This window comes from Asparagus officinalis, chromosome 6 (genome assembly GCF_001876935.1).
Source record: "Asparagus officinalis chromosome 6, Aspof.V1, whole genome shotgun sequence".
Lineage (NCBI taxonomy): Eukaryota > Viridiplantae > Streptophyta > Magnoliopsida > Asparagales > Asparagaceae > Asparagus > Asparagus officinalis.
In genome coordinates, this window is record NC_033799.1 from 75,685,626 (window position 1) to 75,709,505 (window position 23,880).

The 23,880-nt window shown below is 37.6% G+C and overlaps 2 protein-coding genes across 5 annotated transcripts in view; both read left to right on the forward strand.

Moving 5' to 3' along the window:
- The window catches only part of LOC109845137 (2-succinylbenzoate--CoA ligase, chloroplastic/peroxisomal), a 6,918-nt gene extending 3,542 nt beyond the window's left edge, over positions 1-3,376 (forward strand). For 2 of the 3 annotated variants that reach the window (XM_020414351.1, XM_020414352.1), the window contains exons 5-10: positions 157-254; positions 723-916; positions 990-1,117; positions 1,204-1,592; positions 1,995-2,206; positions 3,072-3,376. In XM_020414351.1, the coding sequence (XP_020269940.1) occupies positions 157-254; positions 723-916; positions 990-1,117; positions 1,204-1,592; positions 1,995-2,206; positions 3,072-3,201 (1,151 nt within the window). In that variant the 3' untranslated portion in view covers positions 3,202-3,376. The remainder of the gene's footprint in view (positions 1-156; positions 255-722; positions 917-989; positions 1,118-1,203; positions 1,593-1,994; positions 2,207-3,071) is intronic. The other variant, XR_002248232.1, reaches the window with a different exon arrangement.
- Positions 5,637-21,218, forward strand: LOC109844485 (WPP domain-associated protein-like). 2 transcript variants are annotated; one of them, XM_020413543.1, is made up of 6 exons: positions 5,637-5,931; positions 7,480-9,716; positions 16,189-16,315; positions 17,385-17,486; positions 18,633-18,711; positions 20,743-21,218. In XM_020413543.1, the coding sequence occupies exons 2-5, from the start codon at positions 7,486-7,488 to the stop codon at positions 18,693-18,695; spliced, it is 2,523 nt and encodes an 840-aa protein (XP_020269132.1). In that variant the 5' UTR covers positions 5,637-5,931; positions 7,480-7,485; the 3' UTR covers positions 18,696-18,711; positions 20,743-21,218. The 2 variants fall into 2 exon arrangements, with proteins under 2 accessions (XP_020269132.1, XP_020269133.1); XM_020413544.1 differs by having other exon boundaries at positions 20,767-21,218.

Genomic DNA, 23,880 nt, shown 5'->3' on the forward strand with positions numbered 1-23,880 from the left:
ACCTTGTCTTGTAACAAGTGTTTCTCTTGCGGGTTTATGTCTTATAATGTTTCTTTGTTTATGTTTTTTCGATAACGGTTGCATTCAGATGTAGAATACTTTACAAGTTCTCGGACTATTCAATTATGTAACATTTATTTGCTTTCATGAATTTAGGAACCACTGGACGACCCAAGGGAGTTGCTATAAGTCATACATCCTTAATTGTGCAATCCCTCGCAAAAATTGCAATTGTTGGTTATGGTGAGAGTGATGTATGCTCTTCTTTACTAGTGAATTTAAATTCCTATTTTCAACATAATGTAACAAACTAGTGGAGAATTTCAAGCCATTCATGTTACCATTGAGAAAAAGCTAGGCTTCCAAGATGGAAATAATGGTCTTGAAGGTAGTAAGATAAAAGAGAAATAGAGTTACCTTTTTCCTCCCACAAGCTCATCCTGATTTTATAGTATATCAGTCGGTTGCTTGTCAAGTAAAAAAGAAAAAGGGAAATGAAAAGAAATAAAGAAAGAGACAAGAATAGAAATATAACACACGAGACTTCATGATTGATCTATTTCAGCCACTATAGGATCAACTTTTCAAGTTCATGACTTCTTTGACAAGCTTCTAATATCAACTTTGAGTAGAAAACTTGATTTTTTTTAATGAAATTATCAAAACTTAACCTAAGCATTAAAACAAATGTTTTGTAAACTTTAAAACTTGTGGATTCGCAGGTGTACCTTCATACAGCTCCACTTTGCCACATTGGCGGGATTTCTTCATGCATAGCCATGCTAATGGTAGCCGGATGCCATGTATTTATGCCAAAATTTGATGCAAGATCATCCTTTTTATTAATCAAAAAGTACCATGTGACCTCTCTAATCACTGTCCCTGCAATGCTTTCCGATCTGATTTCTTTTGCTAGGTATCATGCTCTTTTCCCATAGTACGGCACTATTGTGATTTTTCATTATTACTAAACTTTGTGTTGAATTTAGGAATTCAAACAATTCAAATGGTGGAGAGACTTTAAAGAAAATTCTCAATGGTGGTGGCAGTCTCTCATCTTCTCTTATCAATCTTGCAGCTCGTACGTTTCCTCAGACAAAGATTATCTCAGCTTATGGTAAATCCTAAATGCATTTGTTAGATACTTAGAAGGGGAAAAAATGCTACCATGGCTAACATATTTTTCAAAATTTCTTATGCAAGGGATGACAGAGACATGCTCTTCACTTACTTTCATGACTCTCTGTGATCCGGTACTCCAAAAATCTGGAGAATTTCATTCTAGTCATCACAAGGTCAACAGTGAGCATATAGGAGTATTTGTTGGCAAGCCAGCTCCTCATGTTGAACTCCGAATAAGTAGTGATTCTGACAATTCGTGTTCTCCTTCGGTTGGAAGCATTTTAACTAGAGGCTCACATGTAATGGTTGGATATTATGACAAAAAGATGAAAATTGTAGTGGATTCTATTGAGGATGGGTGGCTTGATACAGGCGATATAGGGTGGATTGATAGCAATGGTGATTTATGGCTCATTGGGCGTAAAAAAGGTCGGATTAAAAGTGGAGGGGAAAACATCTACCCTGAAGAGGTACGAGAGTAGTAAAACTTTATTAAATTCATGTTTATACCATATCCTAGTAAGTAGTAACAAATTGGTAGTACACTATCTCCTTTTTTAACTTTTACAATTAACGTAAAGATGAAGAATCCCATTACATTTGATCCTCTGTCATGATATACTTAAGTAGACGTAAACTGATAATGTGGAACCTCAAGCTGGATTCCTGTCAATTACTATGAACTGAGAGGTTAGCAAGAAAGTCCACTGAGATGATTTCTTCTCAAATCTATAACTCATATCATCCATGATAACCTCGATATGCACTAAGACAATCTATGCTCAAATCCGAAACCAATAAGGTTATCTTTGATATTCTCTTTCTATATGCATTTGTATGAACTTAAATCATGACACAGCTGGTGCTTTTAGGTGGAGGCTGTGCTTTCTCAACACCCAGGAGTCCACATGGCTATTGTTGTCGGTATTCCAGATACACGCCTGAGTGAAAAGGTAGTTGCTTGTATTGTCATTAATGTAGACTGGAAATGGACTGATGATCTAAAGCTATGGAATTATCAAGGAGTAAAAGAGCTATCAAATGAGATCCTCCAGAACTATTGCCGGCAGCAAAATCTGACAGGGTAATCTAATTTTAATGCTTTAATGTATCATCATCTGCTCATACATGAAAGCTGGAATTAAAAACATATAATCTTCCTTAATAATTTTAGTTTAGTAGCTGCTCTTTAATAAGAGAACTAAAAAATATGTTTGATATTGGCACTGGAAGCTTTAATTCTGTTTTCTTCAATCTTGGTAGTCAATCATAGCATGGCTGAAGATAAAGATCATAATAAATGTGTCTGGACTGAGGTCTTCTTGTGTTTGTTCATAATTATTCTCTTTTTATATTTTACGGTAAAAGCCCAAAAGAAAAAAAAACAAAAAGAACTTTTTAAATTAGAGAGAGATGACTACCATGGCCTTTTTTCGCTAAAGTATTACGATTAATGAAAATTAGTTTAAAATTGTCATGTAGTTCACACATGATATGTTTTATGCAATTTTACCCTTATACACCTAAAATATTTGCTACACTATTACTTCTCTTCTGGTTAAGGTAGATAACAGTCCAGGCAGTAAGATATTGACCCGTTCATGTTGTTTATAATAATTTCCGCGATGATAATGTTATGATATTTCAAATGGTTGATTTCTCTGTGTTTTCTGTAGGTTCTTGCAAAAGCATGCAGGTTAACTTGTATATCTAACCTGTCAACATTTATGTATATAATCTTCAGCTTCTAGTACTATTGGCAGTGTAATTCATTGGTTCCAAGAACTATGTACACAAACTTTGTACGGAAGCCAAGAGAAGATTATGAGTTTATGCTACTATAGTCTTTTGACAGTCAGTTTTTTTAAGGAAATCATATGACTATACTTTCAGGGTTTCTTTTGTATTTTTTTTATACTTTCAGGTTGATTGTTTTCTTCGCTTTGCAGGTTTAAGATACCGAATGTTTTCATCCCGTGGACAAAGCCGTTGCCATTAACTACACTGGGAAAGTTAAAAAGAGAGGAATTGAGAAGAGAAGTACTTTCTTACGTGAAATTGCTACCAAGTAACTTGTGAGCTCTAGCTTTAGTTTATAGCAATAGAAGGATCTCATTTCAAAATGTTATGCAAAAGACAAGCTCAACTACGTGAGCGGTATGCTTCATTCTTTCTCTTCCATGCAAAGTGTAAACAATTTGATAGTTACAATGTAAATTGATGAAGTAAAGATTTTCCCATTCTTCATCTTTTAGATTTCTGTATCATATTTATATATATCTTTCTTGTCATGCTGCTAAAATCCACCTTCTCATTAATTAGTAGAGGTTACACTAATGCATTGGCTTGTCTGTGTCCAATTAAATTTCGGGGATTAGTCTTGTGAACTTAGAAGATTGACAGCGCATATTTAGTAAATTGAAATCCAACGTTCTTTCTGTTGTATGGCATCTTAGAGTTGAATACAACATTGTTGTTTTCAACAACACGACGCGCGCAAACAATCAACTAAGCATAGGCTAAGACGACTAAATATAGGAAAAGAACATAATTCAGTTTCTGGAAAACCAAATTCAAAATTACGAGGAAAGCAAAATAAAATCAGGGAAATTCTTCTTATATTAGGAATTTGAAAGACATCAGAAACATGAAGTCTAAAAATAGTCAGGATCAAAGCCGGGGTATGTGCTAAATTCTTCCGCCAGGTACTATGCTAATGAAATACCTTCTGGTGTTGAATCATCATCATCATCATCATCATCATCATCATCATCATCATCATTCTCATCATCGACATCATCATAATCTTCAATAACAGCTTTTACGTCTGATGGCATCGAGTCTCTCACATTGCCGCCTCCCTCCAGCTGAAATATCAAGTCCAATAATGAGGAAGCTTCAGGTTCGCCCACCCTCGGCCTCTTCATCGGTCTTTTGTCCTCCTCACCCTCTTTGCCTGCATCAGCAGAAGCAAACTCCTCCAATGTGAAAGCAACGCCGTCGTCATCAGCATCATAATCATCATCATCATAATCATCAGCATCATAATCATCATCATCATATTCATCATATCCATCAGCAGAAGCAAATTCTTGATCGATGGTTGAGCATTAAATCGAGATTTTTGATTCGCGGCAAGGGCATTGATACCCCACTTTTGGTTTTTTTTACTTTATTTCTGATAACTGAGAGAAGATAATGTGTATATTGATCTTAGAATATGATACATATATATAGACAATACATGGGCCTGAGTGTGTCAATATTAGGCCTGTACACACATAAATATGCTTCCCCACCCCCCTAAAAAAAAAGCTTAAGGTGAATCAAACGCCGAAAGTTTGGACAAGAAATAAGCTGAGTAGTAATTTATGCCTTCGTCCACATGTCTCCGAGTTGATCTTTTAGATGACATGTATAGGAAAAGAGAACATACCCCCCACCCCACCCCACCGGGCCCACCCCGCACCCCACCCCACTAAAACAACTCAGTAGTAGTTTTTGCCTTCGCAAACATGTCTTTGAGTTGATATTTGGAGTATATGTAAGGAAGAGAGATATTGTGAGCAATATAATCCTATTGGACAAGATGATAATCCACCTCAATGTGTTCCGTATGCTCATGAAATACCAGATTAATTACAAGCAATCTGAACAGCACTCTTGTTGTCACAAAATAGAGGAATGGAAGATGATTTGAGGGATGGTTTTCCACCCCCCCCTCCCTTTTCGGAGTAGTTGATTGAATCAATTAATTATTCTTTTGATTTCTCATTAGCACTATTCCACTAATGGTATAAAGGTATAACTTAGTCAACATAATATACAAAGCAACTGTTTAATACTTGAAATAGAATAGGGTATATCGTCACGTCAGGTGTGTTAGAATTGAATGTATATACTTTAATCAACATGAACACCATCACTAAAAGAGCTGATCGAATCCCCTAGAATTGAATGTATATAATTTGATCAACATGAACACCATCACTAAAAGAGCTGATCGGATCCCCCCCTCCATAAAGTTGGTAATTGTGGCATAAGTTAGCGAAAGGTACATTGCCGTCATCCCAAGACTATTGTGACTTCCTAGTAAAAATTTTCTAATTTGAAGGAAATTGATATCGGGGTGTCACATCGTCTTTTTTGAGCTACATGATACCCGTTTTTCTTTATGAATCAAACAAAAAGTATATGCTAGTATAACGTCAATAGATACGTAAACTTTATATAAAGACAAACATCTCCAAATGTCTAGATTATACGCCGCTCCAACGCTGATAAGATGCATTTTAAATTTTCTTCCGCCTTTACCCCCCTCAATTGCTTTTCTATCAGCACCCCAAAAAAAGGGGAAAAAGTAAAATTAATTCAGAAAGTAGAAAAAGTAAAAATGAATTTAGAAAAAAAATAATAATAAATTCCTAATCAGCATCCCGTTAATCCAGGAGCAATTACTGAAATCTAGCGATAACAAATCACGGCTCCGACACGGCGCGCTGTTCAAGAAGACACTCCCCCCTCATCGCTCAAAAGAGAGACAAAAAAGTCTGGGTGATAAAATCTTCATATCGCCAGTCAAACCTTTTCCCAACAAAAACCCTAATGATGATAAAAATCCCTGAGAGTCCCTCAAAAAAGCAAGAAAAAACAAAAAGTAAGCGAGGGAAGAAATAAAAGATCCCTCCTTTCCCTTCGAATCGAAGCGAGCAACGGTGGCAGAGAGAGAGGAGGAGGTCGATTGAACCCTAGGCGTCCACAAATTGGCGGGAGATTTCGATAAGGGGGGTTTTTTTGGGGGGCGAAAAGGTGAGTGTTTTTTTTTTGCCTTGTTTGTTTGCTTTCTGGGTTCTTTTGGTTGGGGTTCTGCTCCCAGTTTTGCTTTCTCCGAGGGGGGATGAGTGAACCCTAGACGTTTGCAAGCTGACGGGGGGTTTTCGAAAGGGGTTTCGATTAAAAAGGCCGCCTATTTCGAATCCGCGAGCGTTTTCTTGGGGGGAGCTGCTTCAATTCTTCGTTGGATTGTTTGAAATTTAGCGCTCTTGCTACGGATCCTTGTTGCTTTGAGCATTTTTGCTCTGGTTATTATTGACTTTAATCTGCTCTCTGGTTTTTCTGAAAAGTAATATGAATTTTGATAAAGTTTCAATTTTGAAAATTTTCGAAATTTTCCAATACTTTGCGCTTTCTACCTTCTTAACTATCTGAAAGCTCTGGGCTTCTTATATGAGTTGATTGTCTTGTTACATCTCGGCTCCTTGTTTGAATTATTAGTTGAAAGGTTGAAATTTTAATGAATTTTTTCATATATTGGTTTCTGGATCTGTAGTGTTGGATTTCGAATTAAAAGTTCTAAAAGTAGTGATTGTGACGTGAGTTTCGCTCCAAGTTGGTTGGTTTTTTTTGGTTCAGACATTCTATAATTGAAAATTACGTTAATTCTCTCAAAACTTGGTATTTTTGTCTAGATTTCGTAATTGCAAGCACTTAAAACTAGGAAACAGATGTCTTAAAGTCATAAAAGTTGCAATTTTGGCTTAAACGTTTGTTCCTAATTTAGTTCTACTTTGATGAGAATATCATTGCTTTAACATTTCATTAAGTGATAATTTTAGTTTTGTCGAAAGGGAGAGTGTTGCTCTGCTCCCAAATTCTCTCGAATCCTGGTTTATATGCGGTAGGCATCTTAATCAGAAGTATTTCATTTAAAGATAGTCTTCTATAGAAATGTTGGAGTCTCCTGCTTGAATTAATTTTTAGAATTGTTCAGTGTTGGTTTTGTTTGAATTCTGAGCATAAAAGTTGAGATTTGGACATAAATTTTGCTCTGAGCTGATTCCATTTGAATAAAAGCATCCTGATTTTGGCATCCCGAATGAATAGCATTTGTTATATTTCAGAGTGAAAAACTTCATCCTTTTCCTTGGCTCCCTTGAAGCCTCCTATTTTTGCACTAGGCTTCATATATTTCAAGGAATTATCATCCGAAAGTGCATACATATTGCATAGAAACATCCTAAACTTAATTATGTTTCCAAAGAACAGCCAGTTTTTTTGTGCTGAAAAAGGTAGATGCAATTACTTGTCTTTTTCCACTGGTCATGTCTTTTTAAGTCTAGTAACTCTTCTTTTTCATTCTTCTTTTGCTTCTCATGACTTTGTCTTTTGTCTTTTGGTGCTGCAAATATGCCAGTGGTGCTGAATATTTTACCTTTCTTATATAACCTTTACTTGGACGTGGTTGGGCAGCAATCTTCAAATGTTTTCTTCACTATGCCCTCTTACACAGTTTGTTTCTTGAGATTTTCCATGGAAATTTGAAATTAAGCATGTATTGATTTGTACTGCATTCTACAGATAGGTATGGGGAGTTCAGAGGTGTTAGATAAGACGCATGATCTTCCGAATAATACCGAGGTGCTATCAAGCAGCAGTTATAAGGAAAGTGATGCTATCTGTAATGAATCAGTGTTCTATGAAAAATTTTTGCTTGATGATTTGGATAACTATTGGGATGAGCTGAATGACCGTCTGACCGTGTCAAGGATGGTGAGTGATTCTGTAATTAAGGGGATGGTAAATGCTGTAGTTGAAGAGTCAGAAGAGAGAATTGCCCTGAAAGAAGCAGAAATATCAAGACTGAACAAAGAACTGCAGTTTCATAATAATTTTGATGAAACTGTAAAGTGGAGCTTGGTAGCAGATTTGGGTAGATTAAGACTTGTAGCCAAAGAGCAGATTCAGAAGCTCAAGGAGGATATTAATAGTGTTATAGTCTCCAGTTCTACTGGTCGAGTAAATTCCTCTACAGATTTGGGGTTGTGCAATATTCTTCCTCAAACACGGAGTAGTGAGAAAATGGTAGAAACAAATGAAAGAGTTGATTCTTTGGGAATGATAGTAGAAACATTGTTTAAAGAAGTAAATGAAATGTTTCACTTGGTGAAGGCTTCCATGTTTGAGCATCAAGAAGAGTATGAATTTGAAAGGGAAATCAGCAGCATTCTAATTAAGAGTAGTGTAAGTACCATCCAGGATGAGCTCGAAAAAAAGCTGCATGAACAGAAAGGTCTTATTAACATGTTGAATAAAAATCGGCAACAAAGTGTAGATGAGCTTTCTAGCATGCGTGAGGATCTTGATACCATATGTAGATCCTTATCAAGCTCAGATTCTGGTCCACTTCTCTCACATAACAGTTTGGATAGTTTTGATGAGTGGAATACTTCTAAAAGAAAGGATCATCCCTCTAGGAGATTATCAGGGAATCACCATTTGCCCTATGCAGTACAAGCTGAGGAAAATGGTAATACCTTGATGAAGCCTGAAGATTGTGAGAAACCCATGATGGAGGTTGCTGACCCCTTGCAACTGAAGCAGATGAGCAAGGATGAACTGGCGTCTTATTATAAAACTGAAATGATCAAGATGAGGAGACAGCATGACTCAGCTCTCCAGGAAAAGACAGAAGAGCTATTCAAACTCAAACGAGAATTCCTCAGGGAAAAGGGTTCTTCACTTTTTAAGAAGGATAAAGAGTTTGAGCTTTTGAAGAAAAAAATTCCAGAAGTTATTTTGAAGTTGGATGGTATTCTTTTGGAGAAAGAGAAGTTGTCTATCGTTCAAAATGATCACGACGAGTTATGCAGTTTAAAGGGAAACATTGATACCTTGCTTTTTGAAAATGAGCGTTTGAGAGGTTTACTTTCAGAAAAAGGAAAAGAAGTTAAGAATCTTTCATCGCAGGTCTCAGATGCATCGAATCAAATGTTTCTTCATTCCTCAGCGGAAGCTAAGTTATTGCAGCAAATAAATGGACTTGAAGGTGACCTAAAGGATGTGCAAATAGAAGCTAGCATCCAAGATGAGCTGCATGGCATTATTTTAAAAGAATTAGTTAGTGAAAACAAATGTGCTCTAGAGGATGCAGAGATTGAGGCCAGACTTGTGCAGGATACTTACACTACTGTTGTTGGAGGATTCATTGCTGATGGACTTTCTAAAATTAACTCTTTTTTATCGAATCATTTCGCTGAAAAGTCCTCTCTTGAAGCATTGGTTTGTGAGAAGGAACGAGCAATTAGTGAAGAAATTGAGGAGGAGAAGAAGTTGAAGGAGACCATAGCATCCTTGTCTACACTGATGAAAGAAAAGGAACATGATGCCTCAACTAGGTTTTCCACATTGATGCAACAAAAGCAACAGTTTGATCTTCTTAACCAGGAAATTGATTTGCTTAAAGAACAGATAATCAAGCAAGAAGTATTGATTTCAGATAGTAAGGCTGAAGCTGATTCAATGAAGAGAAGATTAGAGGAAGCTTTGAGACAAATCCATGAAAGTGAAATGGAGATTAAAAAATTGAATGAAAATTTATTAACCACGTCTACTGCTTTGGAAGAAGCAGAAAAAGAAAAAACCGTGCTTCATGCCATCATCGAAGACAGAGAAAACAAATTATTATCATCCATCACTAAGGAGAAACAGCAAGCAAAGTACATGGACTCCATTGTCTCATCTCTTATGGAATTATCAAAAGCATCTATCGATTTTGAGAACAAAATGGCAACGGATATTGAAAGAAATGAAGCTAGGTGTGTATTTATCTGTTCCTTTTCGTGATTTTTTCTTATCTGTTTCATTATGACAAATTTATAGTATGCTACTTTGACACGAAATGAGTTTTATGCATATCTGGAGTCAGTTTTTCCCATTAAAAGGGATGCTTGTAATTATTTTCTCATTCTGGCTTGCAATGTTACATTAAACGCTGGGCGCTTCTAGGCGTCGGACTTGGCGCCCAACGCTTAGTCGCATAGGCGGGCGCCTAAGCGGTTTCGCCTAGGCGGGCGCCTAAGCGGTTTCGCCTAAGCGGTTTCTGGGCGTTTTTTTTTCTTTCTTCATTTAAGTGGTGGTCGATGAGGTTTTGCTAAAGGTCGGAGGAGGTAGTGGAGGCGTTCATATTTGGAGGTTAATGGAGTTTGGAGGACGTGTAGGCTACGACACATAAAATCACAATCAAGGCCTACAGGGTGCAATCCACGTAAGCAGACAATGCTCACCTAAACGCTCGTAATATCTAGGTAGGCCTACAGGGTGCAATCCACGTAAGCAGACAATGCTCACCTAAACGCTCGTAATATCTAGGTGGGCAGTCTAAATACCGCCTAGGCGCTAGGCGCTAGTTAGGCGGCCTAGATACCGCCTAGGCCTAGGCGTACGCCTAAACGGATTAGGCGGAGGTTTTTTAAAACAGTGCTGGCTTGCCACATGCCTGTGTTCTACACAAATTCACTAGCATTGCCTAGATAACTTCTGTAAAATAGCTGGTCAATGTGATCCATGGAATATGTTTCTAGAACTGCAGAAATAGATTTTTTGGCCATAAGTGGATGCCTAATTTAATCTTAGTATGTAGGGACAAGCTGTCATGTTCCTGCAGGCAACCAAATAAGCAAGCTTAACTTCTGTCTCAAGTCCTAGTACTGTCGAGAATTTCTCGCTAAAATTTCCCATTGTGTATTCCACTCTTCATCTGAGCAGAAAGCATGGGTGAATGTTGACAGCTTAGGGTTGTACTTGTGTATCTGGATGTGATTGTTTTTGTAGAATTATACCTGTAATTTAAGTTTCATTTTAAGAAGTTCTGCATGTGCTTGCTTTATTGGTTATAATTATTTGGACCATATGAGATATTTATCGATTAGCCAAGATTCTCAATCACAAGCAAATTTATTCATCTATGCGGTAAAGCATATATTTAATATGCACCCTTGCTTATCTCATTTCTGACATAGTTTATTTCTGTAGTTGTATTTATGCAGATTTTAAAACTTAGGCATTTAACTTCCCTATGCATATGTTGCATTAACCTTGGTGCTATGAAGATTTTAAAAGTAAGGCGTTTAACTTCCCTATGCATATGTTGCATTAACCCTGGTGATATGATTGAGGTTTAAATATTTAGTATATTTAAGAAACGTACAAATGAAAATTAACTTCATTTGTGGATACGTGATGTTGGGAGGCGCATGAGTGGGGACCACAATCACGTGTCCTTTCTTTTCTTTCTTTTCTCCGCGTGAGTTTCTTTGCGTGTGAATAGTGCGCACAAATTTTTAGCAGGGGCCCACCCGAGTTTCATCAACAGCAACCTATAAATAACAAACATAGGGTTTCGTGAACGGTGGCTTTTGGTGAAAAGGAGGTTTCGTGTGTGCAGGGGTGTAAAGGCGGCTGGAGAAAAAAAAACTCAGTTGCGGCTGTGCAAAGAAAAGGCAGAGGCCTTTTTTTTGGGTTGTGTGCATCCTTTGTGAGAGATTTTTTGTGTGAGGGATCTGAGAGATTGTTTGAGGGTTTAGATTTGAGAGATTGTAAACCCTATTTGTATTCTCTTTCCTTCTATTAGTAGATCCCCCTTCTTGCCCCGTGGACGTAGGCAGTTTGTCGAACCACGTAAAATTGGTTTGTTTGAGTTTGTGGCCATTGTAATAGTTTTTAGGATCCCTCGCCGCGCAGTCCTAGAGCTGACGAGAGGAAGAACTAATATCCCACTTTGATGGGATATTAGGCTTCAGATTCTTGTTCCCTTTGAGAAACAAGAATTCTTATCGATCTCTCTCTTATTGTGTACCAGAAACTCTGCCAAAATTTTCGCTGCGCACAACAAGTGGTATCAGAGCTCGGGCTACGCTTGGGCTATTTGGAGGGGTAGATCAATTTGGAGGCTCGTCTAGGGTTTCGTTTGGTAATAAAGGTGGGATCTTTTGGTAAAGACTATCTTTTTAGTTTTGGATCTATTCTTCGTTCGTTGGTGCGTAAGATGTCGGGGAAAGAAGGTGCTTCGGGTGTCGAGGGTGGTGCTTCTGGCGCGAGCTTCTGGCACGAAGACCATTCAGAGTATGAATATCCACTCTATGAAGATAGATGTGGAGAAGTTTAATGACACAAACAACTTTGGATTATGAAAATGCGAGGTTTTGAATGCGCTGAACGCGCAGAATTTGGAGGATACCTTGGAGTTAGATGGCAAGTCATATGAGATTGAAGAGAAGGTTTGGAAAAAGATGAATCGAACGGCGTGTGGTGTGATTAGATCTTATTTGACTCAAGATCTAAAATATGATGTGATGATGGTGTGATTAGATCTTATTTGACTCAAGATCTAAAATATGATGTGATGAATGAGACTTCTGCAAAGAAGATTTGGGAGATTCTCGAAAGCAAGTATTTGACCAAGAGTGTGGAAAATCGCTTGCATTTGAAGAGGAGGCTTTATCGTTTCCAATTGAAGAAGAGAACCTCCATTAGAGATCACATGAACCACTACACGAAGCTTCTTGCGGATTTGGCGAACGTGGATGTTATAATTGAAGATGAAGACAAGACGTTGTTGCTATTAAGTTCCTTGCTCAACGAGGAATATGAGACCTTCGTCCTTACTCTTATTAATGGGAAGGCATCCCTTTCGTATAGTGAGGTCACTGCTGCATTGGTGAATTATCAGCTTCGGAAGAAGGATAAGGAGAATTCGACTGAGTCGGTAGCAGAGGCGTTGGTCGCAAGAGGGAAGAATCCGAACCGAAAGAATTGAAAGTCACAGTCTAGAGTAGGAAAAGATCAGTGTGCTTGGTGCAATGACACTGGTCATTGGAAGAAAAACTGCCCAAAGCTCGACGAATGGATGAAGAATAAGCAGAAGGAAAAAGGGAAGCAACCATCATCAGAAGCAAACATCGTATCGGATGGTAATAATTCTGACTCTTCTATTTATTAGCTTTCTATCAGTCCTACAGATAGCTATTCGGAGGAATCTGAATGGATGTTGGATAGTGGTGCGACCTATCATGTGTGCCTTAGAAGGGAATGGTTTTTCAGTTTTGAAAAGCTGGTGGATAGTGGTGTGGTGTACATGGCTGATAACCGTGCATGCCAGATCCTTGGGATAGGAAGAATTCGCATAAAAATGTTTGACGGGACTGTTAGAGAGTTAAATGATGTGAGATATGTTTGAGGAAGAACTTGATCTCAATTGGAGCTTTGGTTGGAGAGGGTCTGAATGTTCGAATTGAGGATATGGTTCTCAAGATTGTGGAAGACTCTCGGATTGTGATGAAGGACGTCAGGAGGAATAACCTGTATTACTTGACTGGAGGTATAGTGGCAGGTGGAGAGCTGACGACTTCTGTTGATTCGACTAGACTGCGGTATTTGGGGCTTGACCATTCCAGTATTGATTCCTTGCATAGATTGAAAGAGGGTGCGAAGATCTGCAGTTTGAAGTCCAGTGAACATGTTGATGTGAGCAAGAAGACCGAGGTGAAGTGTGGCACCTCTATTCACCGTGCTAATGGTCGTTCTAGAAGAGTTCACGTGGATGTTTGGGGGCCTTCCAAGGGGGCATCATTGGGAGGTAATAGGCGTTTGGTTTTCTTTGTTGGTGGCTGTTCTAGGCGTGTTTGGGTTGCAACCAAATCCCTTTTGGAGAAAGTCCTAGTAGTGTCCAACAGATTGAAGAAGTGTGTAATAGACAGAAAGGTGAAGGTACTCCATTCTGGTGGGAGGTACAAGATGGACCTATTTCTGTATTGGAGCCGAGCTCACGGTATTTCGAGACACTTCGTTGGAAAGGAAATCTTGGGGCAACTAAATAGGGTGACAAATTTGGAGAACCGTGCCTTACTGGAGGAGGATCGGTGTTTGTGGTCGAGCAATGGTTTGCAGAAGAGTTTCTGGACAGATGCTTCGACATATTTGGGTCATCCTATTAAAGAGTTGTCAACTGCTGTGATTGGAGGTATAACTCCATTGGAAGATAGGTCTGGTAGTGTCACTTTGGTTGAGGCTTCGATGAGGAAGCCAATTGACTCTCAGCAGGTAGAGAGTTTTGGACAGACCTTAGAGGTATCGCAGCGGGTGGAGAGTGATGCTACTCCACATTGGGTGAAGATTACTCCAGATCATACTACATCATTTGGGATTCCTTCGGATGCAGATGATGAGTTGGATTTTGATTCGAGTGCAGCTGACAGACATAGTTTGGATACGGCCATTGGTTCACCTCAGGTGGAGGTGTTTGAGGCCATTGGAGGTGCTATCAGCCACAGAGTTGATGATATTGGAGAAGGGTTGCGAACTCTTCTATTAGATTGAGGTCGTTCACGGCCATTTGGGTGAACTACGTTCGGCTTGATTCCTTGGGCAAGAAGATACGTAGGCAGTCTTTATGATGCAGCCGGGTTGGATTATTTGATGGGGGTGAGATCGATTTGGTGAGTTGATACTGACATTTGGAGAGTGTTTGCATTCTCATTCTTTCTTTTCTCCGCGTGAGTTTCTTTGCGTGTGAATAGTGCGCACAAATTTTTAGCAGGGGCCCACCCGAGTTTCATCAACAGCAACCTATAAATAACAAACATAGGGTTTCGTGAACGGTGGCTTTTGGTGAAAAGGAGGTTTCGTGTGTGCAGGGGTGTAAAGGCGTCTGGAGAAAAAAAAAAAAACTCAGTTGCGGCTGTGCAAAGAAAAGGCAGAGGCCTTTTTTTTGGGTTGTGTGCATCCTTTGTGAGAGATTTTTTGTGTGAGGGATCTGAGAAATTGTTTGAGGGTTTAGATTTGAGAGATTGTAAACCCTATTTGTATTCTTGCCCCGTGGACGTAGGCAGTTTGCCGAACCACGTAAAATTGGTTTGTTTGAGTTTGTGGCCATTGTAATAGTTTTTAGGATCCCTCGACGCGCAGTCCTAGAGCTGACGAGAGGAAGAGCTAATATCCCACTTTGATGGGATATTAGGCTTCAGATTCTTGTTCTCTTTGAGAAATAAGAATTCTTATCGATCTTTCTCTTTTATTGTGCATCAGAAACTTTGTCGAAATTTCCGCTGCGCACAACACGTGATCCATTCTCAAAAGTCCAATAGTACGGCACAATTATACATGTTAATGAGGACACAGCTATATGCAGAAATTTCTATACATGTCGGATGCTTTGTCAACGACACAGACACATGCACACACCTGTGCGTACATGCATTTATGTATTGGAATTGGGATTATGATAAAGTTGACGGATTTGCATTGCATGCATGCTGTATTTGAATTGCGATTACAATAAAGTGAATGTATTTGCAAGTGGCTTACAAGATGAAGGTGTATGAATTTGTATGCGTACTACACGGCATCGTATTAGGTTGGATATATGGATTTGGAAGTATATGGATTTGCCTTCCAATTTTCTGTTGGAAGAAGTGCCCTATATACCCTAGAAAAAGAGAACACTATGAAAAAATTTAGGGTTAGGAGTGAATGTTTAGCCTACTGGATTTGAACTGGTATCTGCAGTCCCACACAATGTTTTAGAAAGCACTAGGCATTTCTAGGCGCCAGACCTAACATCGAGAGAGGAAGGATGGTTTTTGAAGATTCAAATCATATCCTCACTATTTTACTTGAGATGGACTTGGAAATAAAGTTTTAATGTCCGGTACATTTTAACCTAGCTAACTTTCCTCAATCATTACTATGCTTAAGTAAGCGAGCAATATACTTCTTTCTAACACCGTATAGTTCGCGCAAGTAGCCCATTCTCCCCTAGGTGATCCCAAGACTTAGACGAGCGGTCTAGGTACTGCTTAGGTTTAAGCGACCACCTAGGCGGGCGCCCAGACCGCTTTTTAAAACAATGGTCCCCCATGTACGTGGTTATATGCTCTTGCTTAATGAGTGCCTTTTCTTTTATTTTTCCTCCCAACAAGAATTGATCTGTAACAATCATTTCATATATATTGATGCACAATGTGATGTTGAACCCGGTCTATGAATTGATACCATTTTTTCCATTCAAGGACTGATGATTGCTGTGTATATAACATATGCCGTCTTTGTTATCAGTTTGAGAAGTGAGTTTTACAAGCGTTTTGTTACTTCGCACAAGGGAGTGGAGTGCAGCCACTTGTCAATAGTTATATAGTAGGAAGGTGTTGAGTTATTTGATCGCAATTTATATATTGCTAAATGCAAATGTTGCCGATTGGAAATCCTGAAAGTGCTTTTTTTTCCTTTTCACAGGTTAAAGATTTTGAGTAGACGATGGGTCCCAATCATGCAACAGGCCAACATGATGTCTACAAAAGCATTGTTGTATAAACAAATGCTTGAAATAAAGTCTTCAAATCTTCAAAAGGCTGAGGCAGAGGTACTTCCCAAGTTCTTGCTTCTCATGTTAAGTTCAGTTAAATAATGTATGCTTGTTAAGTGTATTTGTTATGAATAATGTACTTGCCCAAGTTCTTGCTTTTGAATGTTTTTACTGTATATTTCCTTTTTTACTCAGTATAGAGCTTACAATACTGTGCTCCTTGTGATATCTCTAGCATGCTAAGCCTAATCTATGTTTAATTGTTGCAATTTGCATAATCCAATTTGCTCCGGTGAAACATTGAAACCTTTAACTTCTTTTCCATGAAGAATGCGGAAACAAAAAAGTAGCTTGCCTAATTGTGACATAGATAATGAATAGTTACTTTAACATAAACCCACAACAGCTCATCGAATAGTGTGGGGCTGCAGATCATTCTTTATAATTGAAATCCATTAATGCAGAAAATATACCGTAACTTGTAAGTTCCACAGAAACTCAACTGCTTAAATTTTCTAGATTTAATAAATTCACCTGTAGCTATTGTGCTAGGCTTAGTGATGTTTATCTTAATGCTTTGTAGATGAAGCCTTTTTCACATAGATTCATATATTTGTTGCTTGCGGTTTCCTTGCAATAGTGTACTGTAAGTTAGTTAAAGATTTCAGAGAGAAATTCACTAGATGTTATTTCGGTTGGATGTTTGGTTTATATCGACCCTCGAAGATGAATACGACTTCCAATATTTTTTTATGGAAGAGAAACCTGTGTTGGTACTTATGTTGCCTTTATGATTCTTCTTCCTTTTGAAGTTTATCCTCGAAGTTCTTCTTTCTTCTTTCTTTAACCTCTGTCACACACAAACTTTTAGATAACCATTTAAAAGAAATTAAGGTGAGAGGTTGTTATGTGGTATTCACGGGTAAAAGTTTCTATGCACATGTTATCTAAAGGATTTTTTTTGAATGCAAGGTACATGCTAAACCTTCTGTCGTCTTACCTCTTTTTTAAAATAATGGAGAGTAACTGAGCATCATTGTCATACTCCATGAAGACACCTGAAAATGGTTAGTAATAGCCTGCTTTTCTATACCTGATATAATGTTTTGTTGTTATTGAAACTCAGGTTGATCTCCTTGGTGATGAGGTAGATGCGCTTTTGAGTCTTCTTGGAAAGATATACATAGCACTTGATCATTACTCTCCAGTACTGCAACATTATCCTGGTGTAAGAGTTTTTTCATGATAGGTTCTATTTGTTATGCTCCAATGTCATTTCCATAGTTAGTAGACAATTGTGTTTTTATTTTTCAGTTAAGTGCTTTGTTAAGGTATAAACAATTAAGGCATTTCTAAGCAACCATTGAAAAATGGCATTTGTTTCCATCACCATATAATTATATCGGTCGATTATTAAGAGTTTGTTAGTAAGTTCTGAACAAAAAAACTGATAATCCTACAGATTTGGCCTAATATTCAAAGGCACTGGATTCAGATGCTTTGCTGTATTTGAGTGAATTCAAGTAGTCATGAGTGTGCTCAAGTATTCAACAAATGCTATTCAGTATCATGTTCTTAAAAAGTCAGAAACGTAAGCTCATCTCCTGTATAACAGTTGATGGCATATATTTAGTTCAAGTTCAATTCTCTAAACCTACAATATGTCAGTATTGGCATGTCCAGTGCCTTAATATGCATTTGCTGAATTATCTTCGGCACTGAACCGATTTCTCGCGAACCTTCTGACTCTGTAACACATTTTTTTTAAAAAAATCTTGTAATCAATATTTTTTTTGTTATCAAGGTCTCAATTTAGAATACAGATATTCCGTATGATGTTAAATAACATGTACTGATGAATTAGTTCATTTTGTAACCATGAGCTCTCTTTTAAGACCTTATTCTTCTCAACTATAACCTTGGAAAAGACGATTTAACAGAAATTGAGCCCACCAAGCCTGTAAATAAAATTTATGGTTGAATTTTTACAATGTATTATGGGTTGTTGACTATTATATGGGGAACTGTCACTTGACATGCAATTCCTTTGATGGGAATTTGAAGTTTCATTGGTATAACTGCTCTAGTTGGGAACAATACTGACTAGGCATATTCTAATAAATGCTTGAATTTTGATGACTTGCATTGAGCTGCTGGAAATTTTGTAAAGGGTATCAATTTGTGTTGAGAAAGCAGGGTACACTTGCATGTTCAGGTTGTATGATTAGAGGGACTTCAATAACAAGATTACCGATAAATTTTAATGGTTACCATACTCTTGATTTGATGTAGCTCTTTCTTGCATATTGGAAATATACTTGGCTTGCATATTGAACTTATTTTACTAATTCAATGTTTTCCCCCATCTTTAAAGGTAATGGAGACTCTAAAATTGGTTCAAAGAGAACTAGAAGGAGAAACCACTAGATCTGCATGAACTACTATTGTTTCAGGTAACTGAATAATATGATGACCTTTACTGCAGCGTATCTTTGCCCACCTGTCTTAGGATTTTTTTAATTACTCATCCTATTATGAACTTCTGTCTTTCTGGTTGCGATATTACTTATAGGTTACTAAGATACTTGTTCTAGCAGTTGTTTGGTATACGACAATTTTAAATGTAACAAATGTTGCGTAAATAGGTATATGACCATCTTGAGCAAAGGCAGGGTAAAGGGTTAAAAAAAAAGCAATTTTATATTCAGACTAGTATAATGTACGTGCTTTGTACGTGGACATGTTGTTGTATTTAATATTATATTATTTAATAAATTATATATAAACATTTTACAAAGTTATTAAATTGCACTATGATTAAATTTTTTTAAGTTATACTATAATTAATACTCATACTATTATTAACATACATTTAATAGTTATTTAAATTAGCTTATTATTATATTATTAAACAATTTATTTAGGAGTATAATTATTAAATAATAATGTAATCATTAGTTTAAGTAACACTATTGATATAATTAAACCATTTATATTATTAAATATTTATGTTATGGACATATTTTACTATAATATTATTAAATAATGGCAGTAATTTTTAATATTATATGATTTTATGTTGTAAAATATATTACCTTGCTCGATAATTAATATCTGTCTTAGTAATAAAAAATTGGATGGTATAAATTAAAAATACTATTATTTAGGAAAAGTACTTTATATAAAAATATTGGATCCTGTAAATTTATGAGATATTTACTTTCCAACAAAAAGTGAATGACTCATAGATTTCAAAAATCCAATATTTTTATATAAATTAACTTTTCTAAATAAAAGTATTTTTAATTCATAATGTCCAATTTTTATTACTAAGATGATATTATAATATTGAAAAGGGTGATATTCCTTACAGTATAAAGAGTCAACCCCTATTTATACTATTATTAATAACTATAATTATGTATAATATTTTATTAAATACATAATTTTACTATTTCATTACAATTAATAATTCTTTTATAATGAATTATAATTTATTTATTAACTTTATTATCATTATAAATTATTAATATATTCTAGCGAGTGACCAAATAATTTGGGAAAAAGAAGAGAAAAGTATATGTCTCATAAATTTCATGGATCTAAATATTTGTATATAAATTATTTTTTCAAAATAAAAATATTTTTAATTTATAACGTCCAGATTTTTATTACTAAGATGATATTAATTATCAAATAAGGTAATATTCTTTGCAACATAAAGAAGTAACCCTATTTATACTATTATTAATAATTATAATTATGTGCACTAATTTATTAAATGAATGACTTTTACTATTTTATATAATTAATAATTATTTATAATAAATTATCATATATTTACGAATTTTGTTATCATTATAAATTATTAATATATTCTAGTGAATGACCAAATAATTTGAGAAAATGAAGAGGTGCATAGTTAATAAGAGGTTATGGATCATTAGTTTTATAAATAATGGTATAATTGTGAGAGAGAAAAAATTGAGAGGGTAAAAAGGAAAATCAAAAGTTTTGACATGAGTATTCTCTTTTATAAGTAGTATAGATTAATATATTTTAGATGATAAGTCTAATCCGCAAACCTTACAATGTAGCACTTTTGGCTAGAAATTAATCTTAAATTCATTGTTTAAATGTCTGCATTTGTTTTTTTTTTTTAGAGAATGTATTTTCAAATTTAAGTCCGTTGTTTGGTTATTCGCAAAACTGCTGGATTTGCATCTTTAGTTGCAAGAAATGTAATTTCATTGCAAACCAAGTGCTTGTTTGTCCGCATTTATAAACTATTCTATATTTTCTGAGTTGGAATCCAGGAAATTGATACATAACATCTTTTTAGTTCTTTTAATTAATGCAAGGACTTAGTAGCATTTGCTACGGCCAAATTTGTACGATATGGATATACAATTACATTCCCAACTTACTTCGTTGCTAACAAAACATTGGAAGTAGAAATATAACTGCAACATTTGCTTCTACAGTTCTAATTCCTGTCAACCAAACAGCCCCTTATATTGGAACATGGACTGCCTTGCAAGCATTTTTTTTTTGGAGCGTCGGTGTATCCAACCTCTCTTCAGGTTGAGAATTGGATCCTTCAGCTAAGCTTGGCTATCTCCATTTGCATATTTAGGCAGCAAGACTGCTCAAAATTCTGCCTCATGTTGCTCTGAGCATATGGCAGAAGTCCAGCACAGTAGGATGTATATTAATTTTATCCGGTTAACTTATTTTTTGTTGTCGTACCCATTTAAGAGGTTTATAAGTAGTACATAAATTGTAATTTGGTGCTCTTTGGTGTTACATGAAGCCAATTATTGTACATTATTCTACAAAGTGTAAGCAATAATGTTTTCGCTTTTCAGTTCATCTCTCATTTGTTTTATGAGATTTTGTAATCTATGTAACTGGAGTAACATCACTGAAAGGTCATGTATTAAAAAAATGGTACGTTTCATGATTCAAAGATCAGTTTAAGCAATGGATATCAGTGCTGGCTTACTACTGTGAACGCATTTATAGCGTGGGGCCACACCCACGTGAATTGAGCGGGTTGGCTCACGTGGGGGAAGTGTGTTGTGCGCAGCGGAAATTTCGGCAGCACTTCGGCAGCACAACAAGAGAGATTAGATCGATAAGAATTCCCGTCTCACCAAGGAAACAAGAATCTGAAGCGGATATCTCAACCAAGTGAGATATCGGCTCTTCCTCTCATCAGTTCTAGGACTGACCTGTCGAGGGATCCTACAAGCTATTACAAATCACGGCAAGAACACAAACTTTTACGTGGTTCGGCAAACTGCCTACGTCCACGGGGCAAGGAGGGATGGGGTTTTCACTAATAGAGAAAGAGTACAAACTGAGATTACAAATCACTCGAAGGAACAAACTAATCTCACCAACAAAACTCTTAATCTCTCCAAATAAAACCCTAAACGAATAGCTCAAAAATACCTCTTTTTGTGCTCCAAATAGCCCCCAATCAATGCTTAATCAAAGCCTAAACCAAGTCTAGGAAACCCTAAAAAACGTGTCTCTATTTATAGCAAAACACAATCCCAAACTGATTGGGATTCTAAAAACGAGTCTGCCACACCCTGTACCATGGGTGTGGCAGAGGGTGTGGTGCAGGACAGATTCTGCCACACCCTGCACCGTGGGTGTGGCAGAGGGTGTGGTGCAGGACAGATTCTACCACACCCATGGCAGACACCACACCAGGGTGTGGTGGAGTCTGTTTTGGGTTATTCGACACAGCTTCAGACACAACAAGTGGTATCAGAGCTCGGGCTACGCTTGGGCTATTTGGAGGAGTAGATCGGGAGTAGATCGCTTTGGAAGTTCATCTAGGGCTTCGTTTGGTGATAAAGGTGGGAATCTTTTTGGTAAAAATCTCGTCTTTTTCAGTTTGGATCTATTTCTCGTTTGTTTCTGCATTGGTTTGGTGGTGCTTTGAGGATTATGGCCGAGAAAGAAGGAGTTGTGGGCAGTACTTCTGGCGTGAAGACCGTCCAAAGCTTGAATATCCACTCGATGAAGATTGACGTGGAAAAGTTCAATGGCACAAACAATTTTGGACTTTGGCGATGCGAAGTCATGGATGCGCTCAATGCGCAAAATTTGGAAGATACGTTGGAGTTGGACGGGAAACCGGACAATATTGATGAGAAGGTTTGGAAAAAGATGAATCGAACGGCGTGTGGTGTGATTAGGTCTTGTCTCACTCAAGATCTAAAGTATGATGTGATCAATGAGACTTCTGCAAAGAAGATTTGGGAGATCCTTGAGAGCAAGTATTTGACCAAGAGTGTGGAGAATCGCTTGCATTTGAAGAGGAGGCTTTACCGCTTCCAGTTGAAGAAAGGAACCTCCATTGGTGATCACATGAACCACTACACGAAGCTTCTTGCGGATTTGACGAATGTAGATGTGGTGATTGAAGATGAGGACAAGGCGTTGTTGTTGTTGAGTTCCTTGCCTGACGAGGAATATGAGACCTTCGTTCTTACTCTTATTAATGGGAAGGCATCTCTTTCGTATAGTGAGGTCACTGCTGCACTTGTGAATTATCAGCTTCGAAAGAAGGATAAGGAGACTTCGATTGAGCCGGTAGCAGGGGCGTTGGTCGCAAGAGCAAATGGTCCAAACCGTAGTGGGAGGTCGCAGTCTAGAGGGGCACATCTTGGAGTTCGTAAGAATCAGTGTGTCTTTTGCAAAGAGGATGGACATTGGAAAGCCGAATGCCCAAAGTTAGTTGATCGAGCCAGGAAGAATAAGGGAAAAGCTATTCAAGCTTCAGAGGCGAATGTTGTCAAGGCTAGTGGCAACGATTCAGATTCGGATTCTTCGGGCTACTCGTTATCTGCACTGCCGTCAGTTTGTGTTGTCTACTCTACAGAGTGGATGTTAGATTCGGGGGCTACATACCACATTTGCCCTAGGAGGGATTGGTTCTCCAGCTTTCAGGAGTTGGAAAGAGGGGATTTCGTGCTCATGGGGAATGATCACAAATGCTCTATTGGTGGTATCGGTACCGTTCGGATCAGGATGAGTGACGGGGTGATTCGGGAGTTGGTTGGAGTGAGGTTCGTTCCTCAGTTGAAGAAGAACATCATTTCACTTGGAGCTTTGGAGGCAGCTGGCTATAGGGTGACCTTGGCGGATGCACGCTTGAAGGTTACATTTGGGTCCATGATTGTGATGAAGGGCGTCAGAAGGAGCAATTTGTACTATTTGCTTGGGAGCACGGTGATTGATAGGGAGATGACGACTTCATCAGATTCGGCTAGACTGTGGCATTGTTTGGTGTTGGGGTATATGATTGGTAATGCTGTGCATTGGTTGTTGAGGGGTGATGAAGGGCGTCAGAAGGAGCAATTTGTACTATTTGCTTGGGAGCACGGTGATTGATAGGGAGATGACTACTTCATCAGATTCGGCTAGACTGTGGCATTGTTTGGTGTTGGGGTATATGATTGGTAATGCTGTGCATTGGTTGTTGAGGAGTGCTATGACATGCAGATTGAAGTCCTGTGAGCATATTGGGATGAGCAAGACCGTGGTGGAGTTTGGCATTCCTATCCATCGAGCGAGGGGTCTTTTAGGAGGTGTTCAGTCAG